General features: G+C 44.5%; 1 protein-coding gene across 11 annotated transcripts in view; it reads right to left on the reverse strand.

The window, feature by feature from the left end:
* The window catches only part of PDS5B (PDS5 cohesin associated factor B), a 2,333,811-nt gene that overhangs the window by 859,717 nt on the left and 1,453,058 nt on the right, over nt 1-21,036 (reverse strand). For all 11 annotated transcript variants that reach the window (XM_069639007.1, XM_069639003.1, XM_069639002.1 and 8 more), the window contains one exon: nt 13,632-13,700. In XM_069639007.1, coding sequence (XP_069495108.1) covers nt 13,632-13,700 — 69 coding nt within the window. The remainder of the gene's footprint in view (nt 1-13,631; nt 13,701-21,036) is intronic.

Genomic DNA, 21,036 nt, shown 5'->3' on the forward strand with positions numbered 1-21,036 from the left:
AAAAATGCCTTGCAGGAATCTCTACAATGGACCAGCGGAACACCAGAAGGTGAGTGTCTGGAATAATCGCCCACCCCAGCATCCACAGGTAGATATAAGTCGGAGGTTTCAGCGAAAATGGCTCCAGCAGCATGAAACAATCCAGTGAGTAGACCATTCTTTCCAACAGGTGCGGTTTGCAGGATTCAGTTCTCTAAGACATCAACCATCGGCCAATTTACACCCCAGCAACCCAGGAAAGAAACAAGGGCTCCCCCCAGAATCTCTACCTTCAAACCAGAAGTGAAAGTCCAGAAAGAGAGTTTTCTAGGAGAAAAGGGAATCTGCCCAAACATCTCTCAGTAACAGGGCAAAAAAGAAAACAACATGGAAAGCAGCCGCACAACTGCAAATAGTCAGAGAATGTAGACAAATGCTTGCATCACCCTTTGTCTACCACACAGAGAATCTAGCCGGTAGATCAGACTCAACCACCTCCTGGATCTCTGCAGCAACCCAGAACAAATCTGAAGTTTCTGGGGGTAAAACTACCCAGAAACGGTTCTGCCGTGGACAGCCTGACCCGGCAGATGTGGAGAAACTGTAGGAAACTTCAGAGGGCACAGACTGGATCTCCAGAGGAAAAAAACCTAAACTGGGATATGCCTAAATTACTTTAACTAGACAGTATATCCAGGCAATGATTATAAACTGCAAACTTGGTGGGGACTGCAGCAAAAATCTCATTCCACAGGTCAGCAGACCTGCTTCCTCCTCGTTGAAGAACAGGGCACCAAGTGAGAGGCTTTGTTAGTACAAACCCTTGCACAAAGAGGCTGGCACAGGACCAGCAGGTCGATCTGTAAAAAGGGGTTGCCTCCTAAGAGCAAGGCTCAACCTGCTTCCAACAAATGAAATCAAAGCTATTAGAGGACTTTCAGATACTAGCAATTGTAGACTTTGCCACAACCCAAACGAAAAGGAAACAATACGGCACCTTCTCCTTAGCAGCATGGAAACAGAAAAACTTAGGACCCACTATATGCAATATTTTGCATCTGACCCATCGCTGGAGCAAGAACTCTGCTGGTGGTCAAGGATGATCAGCGGTGGTTGGCCGACGTGGCTAATGGCAACAACAAAAATACTCCAACATGTGCTGAGTCAATTTGAAACCATCCTTGAATAAGGGCTCAAACAACGTATTCGACCAGCAAAAATCAAAGGGCCGCAGGTTGGCTGAAAACGCCAGCTAATCCGTGAAAATTAAATTAACCTGAAAGGCAACCTACTACTGTAGATGTTTTGTCAAAATCATTTATTTGATTAAAACAAATAAAACAACAAAAAAAAACAAAAAAAACAAAAAACAAAAAAAGGGGTTGATGCGGAGGGTCAGATAACCAACCATATTAGTTGGTCAATAGGAGTGACGCTCAGCTTTTGCCACCCACACAGGAAGTGAGAGGGATAGTCAAGGGACCTATTCTGGCATACTTGCTGTGTCCATGCTGGAGCAATGAGGATTAGTGTTAAACTCTCCTGGAATAATTTATTAATTACTTTGCGAAGATGGGTAATATGGAGGGAGAAAACGCAAGAAAATATGACTGCCCAATTCATCCATAGAGCATTGCTGAGAGACTCTTGCTGCAGCTATCGGTATGCGAAGAATGTGCATTCTAGGTTTGTACTTGCCGTAACTAAGTCCATGTCTGGTGAGCACAGGTTTTGTAAATTGGAGAATATGTGTGTCTAGTTCACACTCGTGCTCCTGAACCAGCAGTCTGTGTCAGCTGTTGGACAAATAAAACAGTACACTACCTGCACATCTTAAGTTTCAATGAACACTTGCCAGTGTATGTACCACTGGCATATCTGCTGAGTGAGTAATAACAGTGTGGTGGATGTGTTCCACCCTGTTTGTTTATGTAGAATATTGCTGTGTGTTGTCTGTGTTTAGGAGGATGCTCTTGTGTTGGAGAAGCATTTGAAAACTGGACAGAGATTTATTGATATCTGATCGCCAGAAGTTCCAACCCGTTTACGTGCACGGCTGCCTACTTGACTTGTGCCTAGAGTGACTGGCAGTTTGCTGCTACTTCAGCATGGAGGATTCACTAAAAGGTTTCCTTTGAACATGTTTGTGTAGAGTCCACTAGTTTTGTGCATTTTCCACCTTTTGGAAAACAACCACTAGATTGTACCACCCGCCTTGCGACCATCGACTTTCAAGACGCTTGTAAAGGTTGTATATATAGGCGGGCAAACGAAAGGAGGAATACACATGATGCCCTCATTCTTTATAGTCTTATTCCTGTGTCCCCAGTTATGGGCAGCTTGGATTGGTAAGGGATCTGTGTGAGAAGAACTGGAGCTCTTTCCTGGGAAAGGTAGGTTATTGCTCTTCCTGTGTCCAGAATTACCCAGAGGATCTTTTTGGACTGGCTTTGGATTAAGCTTGAATTTATAGCATTTATTGAGAACCCCTGCTGATGACGGAGATGGATGGTTCTATGAGTGTTTTTATGGCATTTGTTTGCGCTTTCTCCTGTTATGAGCAAATTGTCCGGATAGGGATATACCTATGTCGGCATATGTGTGTCACAACTATTGCTAGTACCTTGGAGAATACACAATGCAATTCCAAAGGGAATTACCTTAAATTGGAAGCGATGTTTGTGCATCTTGAACAAGAGGTATTTGCGTTAAGCTGGAAACAAGGCAATGGTAGCATATACATCTTTCATGCCCAGAGTCCGCATGTATCAATTTCTTTAGAAGAGGTCTGACCTGCTGTGGTGTGGTCATCCTGAATTGGTGCGGGCATCCTGAATTGGTGTGGTTTGACAAGTTGGTTTACTTGCTTGTGAGGTGTAGGTTTATCTTTGGTCTCATTGCTAGAACCTTTTGGGTACACTGAGCAGATACCCTTGTTTACCTGATGTCTGGGCAGTGGCTCAATTGTCGCTTTCAATTAAAGTCTGTCCATTTTGTCAAAGAAATTGCTGAAGATGAGCAGTCAATCTTCTGAGGTAAGGTGGTTGGACCGCATAGGTAAGGTGGTTGGACTGCATGGTTTTCCTAGGAGCTTAATTCAGTAACCGGGCTTCACTGTAATTAGCAGCCAGTTGTCTATTGTGCTCTCCTCGCTTGTTTAAGTGAATTATGTTATTCGGCCTGCAACCGGAGTGACTTTGAAACGGAAGAATATGATGGCGACTATTTTCGCGAGGAGGCTGCTCTCCTTGAAGGTGTGCCTCCTACCTCGTCTCTTCTACAGTGTTTTGCTCTCTATGTCTAGATGTACAGGCTGGAATGTTGACCTGACATGCCTTGCTTCCCCCTCCTGCATAGGTTGGTTGGTGAAAATGTGTAGGTGGAGCCTTGGCCTTGAAAAGTTAGTTTGTCTGATGGAGGTGCCCTTCTCTATTCAGCTTTACCCAAAATCGGTCTTGGAGTTTGAGGGTTTCATGGTCCTCGTTATTTTTTTCAAGTGCATTATCAGCAATTTTCCCAAATAGCACTGAGGATTTCAATGGTTTATCAACTAAAGTAGCTCACGTCTTGGGTTTAAACCGTTTTCCTCCAACCAGGTATGTCTAGACACTACTGTCACTCATGCCACATGGAGTTCTGCAGTTTCTGCTGCATCCAATGCATTCTTTATAATGGCAATAACACCTGTTCCGGCTGCCTGGATAAGGTGGCAATGGCCCAGGGCCTAAGTTAAAGGTCTGAGTGCAGAAAGGACCTTAACGATGGGCCCCGGTGCTGATACCACCCGATCCGGCAAGTGGGTTATTGGCATTAGCACCCTGGGTTTCCAATCTAAACAATGGGTGAGTGGGGTACGGGTGTGGGGGAGCAGGACACAGTGACTGGAGTTTAGGGACAAGATGGCAGGCCGGGGAAGCAGCCTTCTGGGTACTTCAAGATACCCTTCATTTGCGGTGGTGGGGTGAGAAGGGAAGATTGCGTTTCCTCAGCACTTTTTCCCTTCTTAGAAAAAAAACCAGCAATTTTACTCATGGTTTTGTGGAAATTGTTGCTATCTCACAAAGATTGAAATGCTGGGCATGGACCCCTAGAATAATATTAGGGTCCTCCTCATGAGTAGGTAAGGCTTGTTCAGCCCTACAGATAAGGGGTGTATCGGCCACTTTTACCACCCACCAATAAGCAAATACGCCCAATAAAAAAATGGGAAATGGACACATATGAGCTTGTGCCCCTACTTTCACCCAAACAGTTCCATGGTTGTGTTTAGACCCGTAGTTCATGTAGTACGACAGGAAGAAACGAATATAACTAAAGAAGATGTCAAATGTATCTTTTAATATGCATGAAAAACTTGGTACAAAGACTTATTTCTCAACATTTCTGTGTTACAGTTGAACATATGTTTACCTGTTTATAAAATACTCCCAATAGGAAGGGGACTCCTGTTTTTACTCCCAACTTTCAAAAAAACGGAGTAAATACTCCCACTTCAAAATCCTATCTGGAGCACTACTTGTTCCCCTTGATTCTCCTCTGAGAATTGGAGGACTCAGGGTTGAGGCCAAAGACGGGCCCACTTCAGTGTGGATTGATGCCTCTTGTCATGTTTTCAGAATCGAAGTAGGTTACTATGTCTGGACATGTAGTGTTTTTGCGTTTATGTGAGTGCCAACTGTGAGGAACCAGGAATGAGATGCAGACGCAGAGGATGCATGTTTGTTGCTATACACTTTTATTAAATAATAAAGGGGTTGGAAAATGCCTCCCTGTCCCTAACCTAGGATGCATTGCCCTAGCTCAATGAAAACAAAAGGTCTGTCCTGTGTCCGAAATCCCATATTAGCCCTCTCATCTAAAAGTAACACTAATGTGTTAAGGAAAATGTCTCAGGCTTTCAGAAGTGCACAAATGTTAAGTTCAACAAAAAGATGCAAATCCAATGTAAAGGTTCCAACTAGACAATGTTCACAATTTCCAGGGAGGAATCCTTTCTCCTGGTTAGTCTCCACAAAACAAACAGTTCACAAAATGAGCATCCAAGTTCTTTACAGTCAAAGATGTTAACTTCCTCCTCGTGATAGTCAATATTCACTTCACCAACTTGGCTGACGGGGTGTACTCTCCTGCCAGGATTTTAATGGTACAGTTCACTTAGTTCCCAATCCAAAGGGCATGGGTCTTCCCTAGGATTCTTTTGCCTACTTGGCTTTGTCTGGTATACTCCCCTGCCAGGACTTTCTTATTCAGATTATTCACTTCACAATTCCAAGAGTGTGGGTCCTCCTTAGGATTCTTTTTCATACACTTTCTTGATGCAATTTAGGGTGTGGGTCCCAGACACGCAGAATATCTTGTATACTCCCCTGCCAGATGTCTCCCATATATTCAAAACACTTTCAAAATCTGCAGGTATATGTTTTCTCCCAAAGATTCTCTTTTGCTGGTTTTTATTTGCATCTCCCCAAATACTGGGCTCTTGAAACTTAGTTCATGGTGTGAGCCATTGTGAACTTGCTCCCGTTTCAAATAGGGACCAAGAATGGCTCCTCCAATTCCCTCCCGGTGCCATAACCTTCCACTCTGGGCTCACTGGTTCTTGGAGGGCTCCTTGCGCTTCTCCGGCCTCTCTGGTTCCTTTCTGCCTTCGTGCTCTCACAGCTCGGGCGGCGTGTTCGGACAACCGGAGGCAGCCTGCGTGTTGCACCAGCTTCTTGTGCCAATGTAATGCTCCTTCTACTCAAATCTGATTTTTGGGTCTCTCGCCATCTCCACTCCTTTTGCCCAGCTCGACCAGTGTGATTCTGCAGATGGAGGCATTTGTTGTGCTGCTCCGGCTTTCCTTGCCCGTCTGAAGCTTCTCTGTTTCGGCTTGTCTCTCGCCAACGGGAAAGCGTACGCCATCTCCTCCCCTCTCTGTGCTGCTCCTTCACTACGCTCGCCAGTCTCTAGCGTCTCTCCTTGGCTTCTCTGGCAGAACTTTGCCGGTTGGATCTCCCAGTGTTTCTCGCTGGCTCCATTTTTAAACTCCTGCACTACTGATGGGAGTTGTTTGGAACCAATCGGACTTCCCCCAAAAGCCAGCCTGCTCACTTTGGTTTAACTGAGCAATATTCACTCTGGCTGCTGTGAAGGGTCAGAAATGCAAGACAGACATGCAGAGTTCTCTCATTAGTAGCCATTTAATTAAATAAGGGTGAGATAAACATCTTGCTTTCCCTAACCCAACAAGGATTTCCCTACCTATCAAACTAAGACTAAAGGAAACACCTCTAATATCAAAGGGCATCTGTCCCTCAGACTTAAAGATACAACAAAATCATACAGGTATCATATGACCGTTACATTCAAACAAACTTCGTAAACATATATCCTGGTAACAAGGGTCGGATCCCCTTCCCCAGGATTAATTCAACATATTTCGAAGTTCAAATCAAGAACGTTCTTTCAATAGCCAAGTTCTGCTTCAAATATAACAAAGTTCTTTTCTTTCCATAAGTCATTCAATTGGCGCTTGGAGTGTCTTATTGGTAAACAGGATTCATCACTCTTCAAAATGATTGTCGACATTGGCAAAAGCTCTTGCTTGATAAACGAAAAAGACTGTCTTCTCACTTCGTCAGTAGTCAATATAATTTCTCTTCTTTGAAGAACAACCACTTTCACATTTCTTCTTCATAAACTAAGTTTTGTCAGGATGGATTTACCACAGATCATCATAACACATTAGTGGACTGTCACCTTCTTTCCACCACAACCTTCTACCACAAACAGTACTTCAAAGATCTTCTTGCTGGTCCACTAACCTGCCAGGACTAAGCACTAATAATCCCTTTCCTGGTATACTCTCCTGCCAGGATAACACTTCTACCACTACTAGAAGTACTCTGTGGTGAGGCTTGCTTCAAACTTCCCACACTTCCATCATCAATGGGGAAAGCTAAAATCAACAACTGCTTCATAGATGATTCTTTCGACTTCCAACAACCACAAGAGGGTTAGAACTTCTTTCACAATGATACAATACACATTGACAATCTGTCTCACAATGATTGGTTTGCCCCTTCTCTCCCCCTTTCTACAAGGAGGGCGCATATTCTGCCCTTTTTGTTTTTCTTTATTTACCTTTCTTTGGCTTAAACAAGTATTGCCATAATCGTTTTTTATAAACGCACACTGATGTTTGACTCTGGAAATGCAGATTATATTACTCTCTGCCTTGTTGATTTCTACAAGGAGGAATTCAATCCTGCCACCTTTGAGTTCTTTTTACACCACCAATTGGCTGCTGCTAATGTTTCTTTCCAGGTATTAGGAAACCGATATCCCCTTTTATTTAGAATTGTCTTTCTTTGGCTTAGGCAATACAGGTAATAATTTTCCTTTGCAGGTAATCTTCCTTTTCGTAGATTAATTTTGTTTGAATATTGTTCGCTCTTTACTTTGGCAATGGTGGTTACAATAATTTTCCATTCAGTCATTCCCAACACAAGAGTCCCACCAAAATTGCTTTACTTTAACAGTTCAGTATTAAAAAGGATCGTTTTGAGATAGCGGTCTATTACGGAGCAAACAGAGGTTACGTAGCAAAGGCCAACTCACTGGACTTTCCTTGCGCTTCTGTTGGACCCACTGCTACTTTATCTTCTTTCGTTGTGACTGTTTAGTCATCTGACAGCTCCGGTAACACTCCTGTTGCTCGCGCCTCCTGAAAACGGAGCCTTCTTTGCTCCTTGCATACACCAGTGAATGCCACCCACTGGAATAGGAGAGGAGCTCTCTCCTACGGGATAGCTAGTCTGAGCACCGCTTCCCGCTGCGTGTTCTCTGCATTCAAGATTCCCGGGTCCTGCGACTCTCGGCACCGCATCCAGATGACAACACAGAAGCGGTTCTGCCGTCTGATTCACCCACTGCTTCTTACTGTTTAGAATGGCTTGCACCGGAAGGGGCTGTAAATATTTAGAAGTCCCACTCAGGTGTGGGTCATTATAACAACTAGACTGCACACTACAGCTCAGCAACTCTAAGCGCCTCTTCCTCGTCACCGCACTCAGAGCATTATGGGACTTGAAGTCCGTAATGATCATATTCCCATTAAGGTTAATCAATGTACTCTGGTTTATAGGATATACATTAAGGGGAATTTCTTAATGGAATTATTGGTTGTTTCTTGCCTTCACAATTCAAACAAACTGTCCAATTATAACAATCAGCAGTAGTATTAATTCCCTGATTTTTACACATTTAATTTCCCTATTTACCATATGGGTTTTCACACTTTATACCTTGGAAAATCTGGTAGAGGAAGTTACACATGATAACAAGCCATCCGATATTCCAGCATTAGGGAACCTTTACCCTGAGACGAGGATAAATAGCACGTTTCCCCTGGCAGAGTCTTCACATTCCCTTGATGGCCTTCTCCTCCCATGTGATCCACCCGGCTAATACCACCCTCGACGTCAGGATAAGGTAGCGGCTGCCTTCCCTTGGCCACATGGGAGGAGACTTAAGGCTGGGATTCTGTGAGGATTCCGCAGGAATCATTACACTGCTCTCTTCCTCATTCTTTGTTACAGCTGCGACAACATGATGTGTAGAAAAGTTATGGCTAAGTGTTGGAGAATATTGTGGGTCACTGTCACAATATGCCTTGAGGGCCTGAGATATTGAGGGGGGCATCCCCAAAAGGGAACAGGGGGATACATTAGATACATTATAAGTTACTCGCCGTAGTGGCTCCTAGTCCATAGCCCCGTTTCCTCAATACTGCATGGGCGTCCCTCGCTGGAGATTGAACCTTTTTCACCAGAAAAAAAATAATCTTCCCCTTTAAATTTAGAGGAGCGCAGGGGCACGGCATTGGGAGCATTCGCTCCCCTAACTCCGCCCACCAGCGCCACTCAGTGCCCATTGATGCATCGACAATATTACCATTGCCTAATGACACCAGTTTTATTAGGGGGGTATGGAAGGACGTATGGCAGAAAGGGGACTATGGACGAGGAGTACGTTAGTCACTAAAGTGAGTGACTTATAAATTACTCCTACATCCCGTCCCCTTTCCTCCATACTGCATGGGCGATTACAACTGAATGTAGCCCCAGGGTGGAGAGTTGACACTCCTTAAAAAAATAAGTTACTTAATATTGTCTGTCCGAATGCCGCATCGGACCTAGAGCCGGCATCTAGACAGTAGTGCTTATAGAAGGCTGAAGGAGTGGCCCAAGTGGCCGGCCTGCTGATGACCCTCCACGGTATGTGCCTCTGGAACGCGACTGCCGTGGCCTTTGCTCTGATAGCGTGGGTATGAATATTTGCCCAAAGTGACTTGCGCTGCCCCTCATAGGCCTGCTTAATGGCTGCAACCATCCACTTTGCTATGGAGGCCTTAGAAGCCCAATATCCTGGCCTTGACACGCTGAAGGTGACAAAGAGCCTCAGATTTGCGGAAGCTCTTTGTTCTATCAAGGCAGAATGTTAGAGTGCCCCTAACATCTAGACAGTGCAGGACCCTCTGAGCTTCGTCCTTAGGGATAGCACCACCTCCTCATTTAGGTGGAACGAAGAGACAACTTTAGGCAAAAACGCGGGATGTGTTCTAAGGACTACCTTGTCCCTATGAATGGTAGTGTAAGGCTCAGAAGCCACAAGCGCTTCTATCTCGCTGACACTGCGTTCAGATGCAAGACTCGCCAAGAGGGCAGTATTAATGGTGACCAGTCTGATATCCGCGGACGCCATTGGCTCAAAAGGGTCATGTGCCAAGGCGGCCAACACTATGTTTTCGGTCCCACACGGGGTGTGGCTTCTTAATAGGCGGGAAGAGCCAAATGTCTTTTAACCACAGGGTTGGAAGAAGAGAAATCTTCCTCCTAGGAGTTCCGGTAAACTCCGATGGCCGCCAGATAGGTGCGGCAGGTGTCTATTTCTACCGCCAAGTGAGCGAGGTGTGCCAAGAAGGATAGCATGTAGGCCAGCGTGCAAGTAAGAGGATCAACCTCCTTAGACTCAGCCCAGTGGCAAAAACTAGACCACTTGCTTTTGTACTGGCTCCTAGTAGCATCGCTCCTAGCACCCTGTATGATGTCTAGGTTTGCCTGCAACAGATGCAGATAATTCAGTGTGACCTGCTCAGGAACCACGCTGCGAGGGCCAACTTCTGTGGGGCGGGGCGGATGACCCTGCCTCCTTGTTGTGATAGAAGATAAGCTGGGCCCAATGGAAAGTGAATCGGAGGCTGGTCCGACAGGCTGAGCAGCTCAGAGAACCATGGTCTCGCCAGCCACCACAGAGCTATCAGAATGAAGCTGAGGTGTCAGGACTCCCTTATCTTGCAGATCAACCTGTGCACCAGGGGAGTGGGCAGAAATGCATATGCGTTCATGCTGTTCCACTTACTGTAAGGCGTCGCCCAGGGAGTCTAGGCACTGTTCCTGCGAGGACGCGAACTGAGGGCACTTCCTGTTGTACTAGGTGGAGAAAGAGATCCACATGGGGTTGCCCCCATCTGCTGAAGATCCCCTGAAGGACCTGATCGTTCAACTGCCATTCGTAATTGTCCGCACCCAATCTGCTGATTCTGTCCGCCTCCGGGTTGGACTCCCCCGGGAGGTGGATTGCTCTCAAGTGAATGTTGTTCTCCAGAGCCCACACCCAAATGCTGACGGCCAGGTTGCATAGGGGAGGAGACCTTGTGCCACCCTGCCTTGTTAATGTAATACATGCTGGTGGAATTGTCCGTGTGAATGAGGATCGTCTTGCCACTGATAAGCGGCAGGAAGGCCTTGAGAGTGAGCCAGATCGCCTTGAGCTCAAGCCAATTGTTGGGCAGAATTATACGCAGTACCCTTTGGGAACACCAAACACAATTAAGACTAAAAGTGACAGTACAAATTCACCTTTGGTACAAGCCGGTACTACACAGTTAAAGTGGTAGCGATGGCTGAGCAGCCAGACCTATCTCAAGAGTAAGTGAGCAGTATCAAATAGTTACACATAGGACAGCAACTACTATGATTCAGGCAAACACTGACTCAAGGTTTTCAAGTAAAAGAATATACATTTATTTCACTCTTCAGTTGTACAATATTACACTATTATAAGCAGTTTAAAAATCACACTCTTAATACACCACAACACTCCCAATAAGTTCCAGACAAGTTAAGCTCAAAAAAGGAAGTGGGAGCAAAATGGCACTCCAGCAATTTAAAAGGGAGGGAAAGAAAGTTAATAGAAACTGAACCACACCAACAGGTAAGTACTCAGGGCAATTGAACAAGAGCAACTACAGAGATAGAATCAGGTAGAAAAGTCTTAGGGCCAAAGTCAATGGGTCAAAAGTCTTTTGCTCAAGATCACACGGTTCAGGGTAATTAGCAGTAAAGTTTGTGCCACGGATTCCGGACAAGGTTGGTTGGCAGAAAAGTCAGTTCGAAGAGAAGAGAAGGACAAGCCCTTGGATTGGAGAAAGATTTCAAACACTTTCACCGCGGTTGAACGAAACGAACAACCAGATTTGCACAGTACCTTAAAACGGAGAAGAAGCTGTAGCTGAGGAGGACATTCCTGGTAGTTCCTGCAGTCTCACGGTTCCTGAAGCGACTGTCGGACTGACAAGAAGTAGGAAGACTGGAGGGTCCTGCACTACCCAGGGAAGAAACCAGCAGCAGAGCGAAACGACGAATAAAAGGTGCGCTCTTTAAAACCCAAGCAGGGTCCGACCTTCCTGGCTATCCGGCCCACTGTAGCTCTGTACAGCAAATTCGATCAGAGGAGGGGTCCTGGCTTGCAGTTTGGGCCAACTGGTTTGGCCTACCAGCTCAAGGGAAGAAGTTTCCTGTCGTCAGATTCTGAAGATTCGATCGGCAGCAGGATTTCACCGGGCGGTTCAGCCGTTGTAGGGGTCCTCTTCCATTAGCTCCTCGTTGGATCTTTCGTTCCAGTGGTGACTCTGCCTTTCCAGTCCCCGAGACCTGCTTTTCATGCAGTTTTCCCCCATTCACACAGCCTGGCTGTCAATCACACAGCAGAGTGGCTGTCCTGGCAAGGACAGTCAACCAGCCAATCAAACTGGAGTGCGACTTGGGTTACCAAGGGAACCCATGGCAGGGGTGCTAAGACCCCCTCCCTCACATCCTGCCTGTCCAGACTTTCAGGCGCCTTAAGGAGGGCTTCTGTGCAGAAGCCCGCGAAAAGATGGCGGACAAAGGGACCAAACCTGGTTTGGCGCGCAGAGTAAAACACGAGAAAGACTTTAACAAAAAGAAATGGCGAATAAACCCAGCCAGAGCCGAAATAAAATATATTTGATCAAGTGGGTTTATGTTCGAGGCTAATAAAATAGCCTAAAACAATACCATGGTTATAGAAGATAACCGTGGTATGAAAAATGGGGTAGTTACCACTGCCACCAGCCAAGTCTTGATGAAAAGGGAGCGAAACAGTGCTCCAAAAGAAACGGACAAAAAGAGATAAGAATTAACCCTTTCCAACACTCCATGTAAAATGGGTTGTACTGGGTCTGTGATTTAAAGAGACTACATAAAGTTAATGGCAACTTTGCATGTTTCTGGGAGACAGTATTGGGAAGTCTAAAAGAACCCTGTGTCACTGCACTGAAGGTGCTGTGTAACACACAAATATAAAGAGTAGGTGAGGCTCCAGAGCCCAAGATATCACAAATGGTAAAACCACACACAGCAAAACACATGTAAGAGTGGGAAAAAGGCTCACACTCTTACCAGGTGAAAAAAATAAACCCTAGAAATCTGCTGAGAGACTAATTAGGTAAGGGAAATCAGCAATTTATGAGAATTCTCCCTAACAAGGCCATAGAAGCAGAAAGGCATTGGGGGAGGGTTGGGAGAGTTGTACTGAGGAGAGTAGCGAAAGTAAGACAGCAATCAGAAACAGGAAGAGGAACATCAGGGTGTGATAGAAAAAAGATCGAGTAGGGAGAGAGAATCAATCTGTATGGCATAACCCTATAGCCCTCTTTAGTACCAAGAACATCGATAGTGAGGCACCAGCTTAGAAAGTCCCAGAGAGACAAATGGAAGTGGCGATTGCCTTTAGGCCCTCATTGACAGCTTTTTAGGGAATAGACCGTAGGGGTTGATATGATCTGGATACAAACCTGGGTACTTAGGATGCCTGAGCTAGGGTGGCAAATGCTGCATGTAGACCAGAGCATAAGGGAAGGCCCTAGCTCAGTGTCGGAAAAGGGAAGGCCCTAGCTCAGTGTCGGAAAACTCGAAAACCCTTGCAACTTCTGTGGGACTTGGTGTTCTTAAAGCCTTCTGTTAACTAAGTAAACATGCACCCAAGTAGTGTATGCCTTTTCTGCTCGATGAGAGTACACAACTAAACCATTTTGGGAATGAGGTAGTGTGCGAATGTCACCCAAGAGCCAAAACAAAAAAGGCAGTTATGAACTGCCATTGAAAGATCAAAATCCTGCTTTCCTTAAATAGAAACATACTTGAGAGTGAATCAACAGGGCTAGTCCAAATATCCAGCATGCTAGCATAAAAGAGGCAAACTATAACTATAGGATCATGAAAGAATTAAACTATAAGATCGGGGGAATAGAGGAAAACAATTTTAGATTTTGCGTATTACATGTAAGACATCTGGTCAATACCTACTTTGAGCAACGTTTCAGGGGAAACCTCATCATCTGGAATCCAAAGCTTAGTCGTTTTCTTTCCTGGAAGCTAAAGAAAGATTAATAAGAATACTTTAGGCATTTTATATAGCTAATTGACATTGAGCTCTGCCCTAATGAACATAGCAACATGTCCAAAGTCATGAAAATAACATTTTCAACTTAGTATACAGACTCAATACAAACCACAGAAACCATCATTCAATGTACAACATTTAAATAGAAGACGCTCATACAAAATAGGAACACCTGCTTCTGTGCTGTGCTGTAGTACACAAAGCCATGGTGTCATGTTAAAAAGATAAGATGCTGCCAGTAGAGTGCACTATGTAATTTGGCAGTGAAACAAAAATCTTCTTAACAGGACAGCAAATAAACACATAACATAAGATTGATTTATTCATTCTGCTCTTCACATACAACCGATATATATTTTTATTTTTTATTTCTATGTTTGGCTTAATATAAACCTTTCACCCATATCAAAAATATACATTACAATTAGTAATACATTTTCTTTCCATTTAAGAGATCTAAAAAGAAAAACACAAACATAACAAATCACAATATCACAAGGGGAGGGAAAAGGATAAAAGTCGTCAAAGACGAGGAAAGAAGCAAATTGTCCAGGAAAATAAAGATAGAACAATTTCCACTTGATGCTGTTCAACTCACGTTTCATCCTTTAAAAGCAGCTCTTTTTACTTTTTTCGACAGCTCACGTGGAATACACCATTAACTCTGTCTGATGTTTCTACCAGTTTAAATGTCTCCTCTAGAAACGTAATCTGGTGTGGCAGAGTTAAGTTCTTTAAAAACGACCCTAGATAGCATGTTCTTTTATCAGTTAGACCCGTACTCAATAGCAAGATATGGAACAATGTTTCCTTGCTATTCAATTTTGAACAAAATTGTCCGGTCATTCACCCCACCCCCACTGCTGCCTTGAGACAAAAATGTCTTTCGTGGGATATAAATTAAGACAAAAGTGTAGATATTGTGATCAATACAAGCTGCATGGCAATTTCATTAGTTATTTGGGGAGAGTTTTATAAGGCCGACATTCATAAGAGGGTTGCTGGCATAACGTAAATTTCAGTTTTTGTTCTCATGTTTATGACCAATCATTTCTCCATGAATGTATTTTAAGTGACACGAGATTCGATAGTAACACCTCCTCAGTTGTGTCTAAATTTGCTATTATCGCACAGCAAGAGGAGCTCCACTCCACTCTTCTAGGATTGGTTTGCGGTGGTTAATTAAAGCTTCCTTTATCAACTGAAATCCTCATGTAGGGGTCTTTGCAATGCATTTACGATGTAAGTAAAGTGATTTCCATGCCACCAGGGCAGACCTAACTCATACCGAACTACCTTTATAGGGATCCCTTCAGATAATCTAAGAACGTTTTTCCAGAAGTGACCCTCCAGAGCTGGCCATAGGTTAAATGGTGTATTATGGAAACCACCTTCAGATGATAAAAGGTCACAACCAGAATGGATGGATGAATGAATATATCCCAAACTTTCCTCAACAGGATGCAAACCTGTGATGACAAATCTTTTGCTGTTGCCCTCAATTGTTCCTCTCTTGGGCCATCGTTCACACTTGTATTCATAAGCGTATCTAAAAACACAAGAGACTAAACTTTTCCGAAAGGCTCACAAATTAAATTCCAGCTTTTAGTTTTTAATCGCTTCCCATGGGCCGGGTGTAGTATTAGTACCCTTGATTTTACCACATTTATCTTTATCCCGTTGCACTCGACATATGACTAAGGGGTTCAGTTGGTGCTGCAAGCCAATTGGCGTCTGGTCCAGAAGGACCAGATCATCCACATATAAAAGTTGACCCAATGCCCTTTCATTTATTCGAGGTGGGAAGCATCTAGCCCTACTCAAGTTATACACCAAATCATAAATAAATAGAGACAGAATCAAGGGACAACCCTGTTTCACACCCTTCCCAGTAGAGAAAGAACATTACAGTAAGTAATATCACCTTCAATGGATTGCCTTTCTCACAGATTCCTCATCAGATAGACTCTCCAAGTAGCCGTGAAGGAGGCAGTATTCGGGAGGATTCTCAGAAATGTGCTAATTCCTTTCTACCTTAGAGACACCCAGCAACTTTGCTGGATTTAAGACTTTGAATTTTTAACCTGGAGAGAGTGAGACCCTGTTAGGCAGAAACCTGTGCAGTTCCCTCTGGGACCACTGCAAAAGATTTAAGACTACAGGTGTTTGGCAGTAAACCCATTTGGTAGCAGTCTGTACCACACAGATTCACTTGGTAGCTGTGGCTGAGCAGTCAGACTTCCCTCAAGAAGAGTTAGGCAGTATACAGAGTATTCACAATAGGTCAAAAGAACACAGTAGAACAAGCAAACACTGACCAGAGCTTGGTGTAAAAGAGATATAAGTATTTATTTAAAATCACATCTAATAAAACACACTGGCACTAATATCAAGCAGTTCAAAAACACGGTCACTAAAAGATATACACTCACTTCAACGATTAGTTAGACAAATCTTAAGTAAAGCAACACTTATTTTCAGACAGCGGCATATAGAGAAAGGCATAGCAAAGATAGAAACAGATCCCAACACTTTCGGAAGAACACAGTAGGAGAAGAAGGCAGGTTAAAACCGTAAAGTCAAAGTTAACAAGGCCGGACCCACTTTGAGAGGCTCCGGTCGAAATGTGTCCAAGGTCACACGGTTCAAAGTGCCCAAAAGTCTCGCAATAAGTTCAGGAAGAGTTGGACCAAAAAGAAAGGGACCGGTTAGATGGCCAAGGCGGCCAGCCCAGTCCAGAAGGTTAAGGGATTATTATTACCTTGTAGCAATCTTTAGAAAGGGAGGCCTGACGGACACAGTACCTTGAAATGGTGAGAATACTCCAGCGGGGGCAGTTGTTCCTGGCAGCGGGTGCAAGTCGGTGCTTCGTCCGGGGGAAGAAAGGATCTCGTCGGGGAGGAAAGCAGGAGTCCGTTGCACTGCCAGGGAAGAAACCAGCCGGAGAGTTCTCAGTTAAAAGGAGCGGTCCCTTTATTCGCAGTCCAGTGGTAAGTGGCTATCCGGTTGCCGGGGTGCTTGGCACAGGCAATTTGACCACAAGACATCCTGGGATGCGAAAAAAAGAAGGTAAACTGGTTGTGCCCACCAGTCAGGCGAAGAAGACTCCAGCCGGGAGATCTTCTCTGTCGTTGGGAAGTGGTGAGTCGGTTCAGCAGGGCTCCTCCGGTGGTGTCGTCTTAGCAGGTCGGCTCAGCTTCTCCCTCGTCGGATTTTCAGGTCCTGTGGCGACTTCTAAAGTTCCAGTCCCCAAAGCCCTGCTTTTATGCAGCACACCCCCATTCACTCAGCCTAGCTGTCAATCAAACATGACAAGTGGTGAGCCGGCCGGCTCACCACTTGGGCCAATCACACAAGAGTACGACTTGAGTTACCAAGGTAACTCAGTACAGGGTGCCTAAACCCCTTCCCACACCCCCTGTGGTACCCAGACAGAGTGGCACCACTTTTGGAGGCTTCTGTGGAGAAGCCCGCCAAAAAGTGGAACAAAGGGCTCGACTTGGGTTGGAGTCACAGAAGAGAACACAAACGCCATTTTAGAATCGAGTTCTGGCAAAAAATACCAACCGGCGAATTAATATTAAATAAATAAACCGACGGTATGTTCGAGGCTATAAGAATTAAATAATTAAAGTTGGCAGCCTCGAACAATGGGAAAATCCCAAAGAGATATATTTGCAGTCGAATATAAAAAGTATCCACTGCCACCAGCCAAAACTTGATCGGGGGGGCGGAGACGTGCCCCCTCGAATAACGACCCCGGGGCAATCGAATTGCCCTGACCAGTACGTCCACAATATGATGGTTTGTACTGGTTTCTGTTCATAATTTGGGACTAGTAAAGCCAATGGTGACTTTACATGCCCTGGGAGACAGTAGTCAATCCCAGGGTACGGAGTCTATGGTGGGGTGTCACTATGACACCCCTGTGTCACTGCACTGAGTGTGCTGTGTAACACATATAGTAAAAACACATGAGACCCTATGCAGTAAAAGACCCCATAGCCCATAAAATACCTTAACAGTCAAAGGAACCCCTCAAATCATGTCCAAGAGTGTGAGGAAAAGAGACCCACTCTTGACAGGAGAAAAAAAACAAACTCCCGAAATCCAGCAAAGCTGCTGGGGGACTCACTAGGTTAGGAAATTCAGCCTAAACAGAGAATTCTCCCCAACAGACCCGTTACACCACTCATGTATTTTTCTGTGATTTGGGCTCTGTTTCTTTTGGTTATGGAGTCTGACAAACTCCATAGGCATCATCTTTTCACATTGTGGCATACAGTACCGTCAGTGCAGTGGCACAGGGAAGTCTTTCAGATTTCCCTAAGGGTTAAATACCTTTTCTTGGAAAAACTACTGTTTTCAAGAGCAGTGAAGTGAAATTGACTTTGCTTACATTGTAACTTTCTAAACCCAGCACACATTATCTTACAATAGGGTGGTGGAGGGGTTACTTAGTATCCCCTTTTGTCTAGTCGCTCATGTAACATTTTTATGTTACCCTTTCTACAATTAAATGAACAGTGCGCACTAAGATTTTATTGCCCAGATCGTTCGGGCGAGTCGTTTTAAGCATATGGTGATCGATCGTAACAAAAATTCCTATGCATCTTATGTTAGTTTTCTTCACTTTCACACATGCGAAAACAACGTGTTGGGCATGACCATCTTGTGCTAATCTTATCCCTGGATCGATCGTCCCAAGTTCAAGTGCGCTTGCGGCAATACATCAAAACACCCGCCCTCGAAGCTGACATCACTGGACGCGTTCCGCCCTTTCCACAACGCCAATGCAGGTTTAGTTTCAACGTTCTCTGTCAGCAAGTTATTGACATGTCTCCATGGAAATGGCAGGATTCCGCTTTCCTCACCAAGTATAAAACAGACCCTTTCGGATCAGAAAACACTCTAGATTATCAGTCAATAGTTTGACTGTATTCAGTTTAGATCCTCCTGTGTCTCGTTTCTGCTCGTTTGAGCTATTTTACTAGTACGAAGCCCCTGCAAACCGTTACCAACAGTAGCAGAACCGATTTCACTCGTTACTTGCGTTTTGGTTAAATCTTTGCATACAATGGCAACAATACAGCCCTACAGCCCTACAAGTACGAGCCTAAGTATTCAGTGGAGGAACTGATGGAAAGAGAAGGCTGCCGAAACAATGGGGAATCAGAATAGTTTACAAGATTAATCACCCGATCATGAGCCACAGCCGAGTCGCATGGAAGACGTTTCAACTTGGTGTACCTGCAATCGTTGCGAGGTCCTGCCAACCGAGGTGGAGAACTGCTGCTGCCGAGAAAACTCTGGATGCTCTGCCTACATATCTGAAGACACACCACTGCTTTGCATTACCGAGCTCCATGACTTCAGGGCAGCCTGCCTCACAAGTTCCGTGTTGAGGATTATGATGGTGCTTATGCACGAACTTCACGTAACAGTTCGGCCACGCTATCCGAGTAAGTAGATCTGATGTTATTTTTACTACCAAGACCATTTGAATATCATGTTTTTCTCCTACTTTCTCTGAATTGTGATCCATCTCTCTGTAGAAATTCAGCTCTACCTTCCCCAGTGCCTCGCACAGCAAGCCCACACACACCATCGCCTCCCACTGTCAGCTCCGCGCGAACACTGTTCTTACGAAAGACCTGCCATGGCGTTGTTACAATTCTTTAGTATCATTACAGAAAGAATGTGCTCTGCAGAGAGCGTGAGACCGCAACAAGCCATATCCCAAGTGTACATTCATTTCGACTAAACTGCCTGCCCTCTCAACCCCAACCTTCCTTGTCCAGGGTCCCACCAGCCCAGAGTTGCTTTCATGCTGATACTTATCTGACCCCCTTCCACTGACCATTTCAGAACACCCACCACAGCCCTAATGCAGTGCATCAGTATATTCTCCCAAAAGCAACACACATCCACCTTTATCACTAGGATCCTAGAAAGGCAGATGGTAGATCAAACCTCTGGGGTGTTATAATTATTTCTTTTCGCATATAATCGGGACTTGTGCTGTAATGGTTCCTGCCTTCATTTTCTTATGGGCAACTATGCCATTGAATTTCGGATGCACTTTTTGAAGTTGGCTGCTACACTTATCAGGTTCATTCGATTTAAACATGCATGTTCTCTTTTTCAGGTGGTACAGGCTGGTGGCCTATCGTTCGTATACATGGTGGCTTTATGGGAGGCTTGGATACCGCAATCGACGAGTAACACCCGCCTGTGTCGTTCGAGCCATTCACCACAAATTCTCCAGTAACAGCGGACAGTACAGAGGATTTTCTCATACTGTACTTCAACCTCAAGTATACAATTTATAGTTTGTTGGTGCCATCAATATCACCCAATTAAATAAAACACAACTGAGTAAATAAGGATATTTTTGGAGTTTTTCAGTGAGGCAAGAACACGCGCAATCGTCTAGGAGTGTCACGCTAGAATGGTTGTTGCCAGGGTGGACTGAACGAATAGTGGCACTGGAAAAAAATTTGAAAAGTGGTCCCATATTACGAATTTTGATCTAGCTCCACCCTTTTCCTATGATATAATGTGAAAACAAAATAGTCACAGAGTGTAGAGGCGCTCAAGTTGTCAAACACCATGGACACTTCAAAGGTATCATCTGCACGCTGACCATTGTCCACCTGGCCTCCCCACACCCTGTGTCTCCAGTCTCCCCCCTTCAAAGATGAGGCCCTGCAATCAAAAAACGTTTGTGTCCCTTCAGCATTGTTCCGGCCTTTTCGCGCTCGCCTCATCCCACCGAAGCAGATTGGGTGTCTATGAACAGGTCATCCATTCACATACACACCAACTTGTGTAAGACTTAATAAACACCTTAAGATTTACCTTGAGAACATCTGGGAGATCTAGTAGGTAAATCGTCATCGAACCACGGATACTTGTTCCTCTGCTTGCTGAATCTGCTCATCTGTTCGCCAAAATAAGGGTAAGTCAACTAATTACTTCCCTATGATCATAGAACGTTACTATGAACGTTTATGTCGATTTCAACCAAATGTACCCAGAATTTTAATGTTCATGTATCATGCATTAGCGATTAGTTCAGGTATTTTCTTCTCGATAACTACCACAATTCATCACTGTGTGTTGTAGTAGAATGTGCAGCATTACAATTGTATAAAAAAGTTGTTGCAGAGTTCACTGGGCTAGGTCACACAGCTTTACTGTCTTTATTCCAATTAAACTTTAAAGACAAATCTATGGTGAAAATTGCTTTATTCACATTCATCCTCTGTTATTCGTGCTAATATTTCTTTATACAGATCTCACACA

Source organism: Ambystoma mexicanum, chromosome 7q (genome assembly GCF_040938575.1).
Source record: "Ambystoma mexicanum isolate Mex_15411 chromosome 7q, UKY_AmexF1_1, whole genome shotgun sequence".
NCBI classification, from domain to species: Eukaryota; Metazoa; Chordata; class Amphibia; order Caudata; family Ambystomatidae; genus Ambystoma; species Ambystoma mexicanum.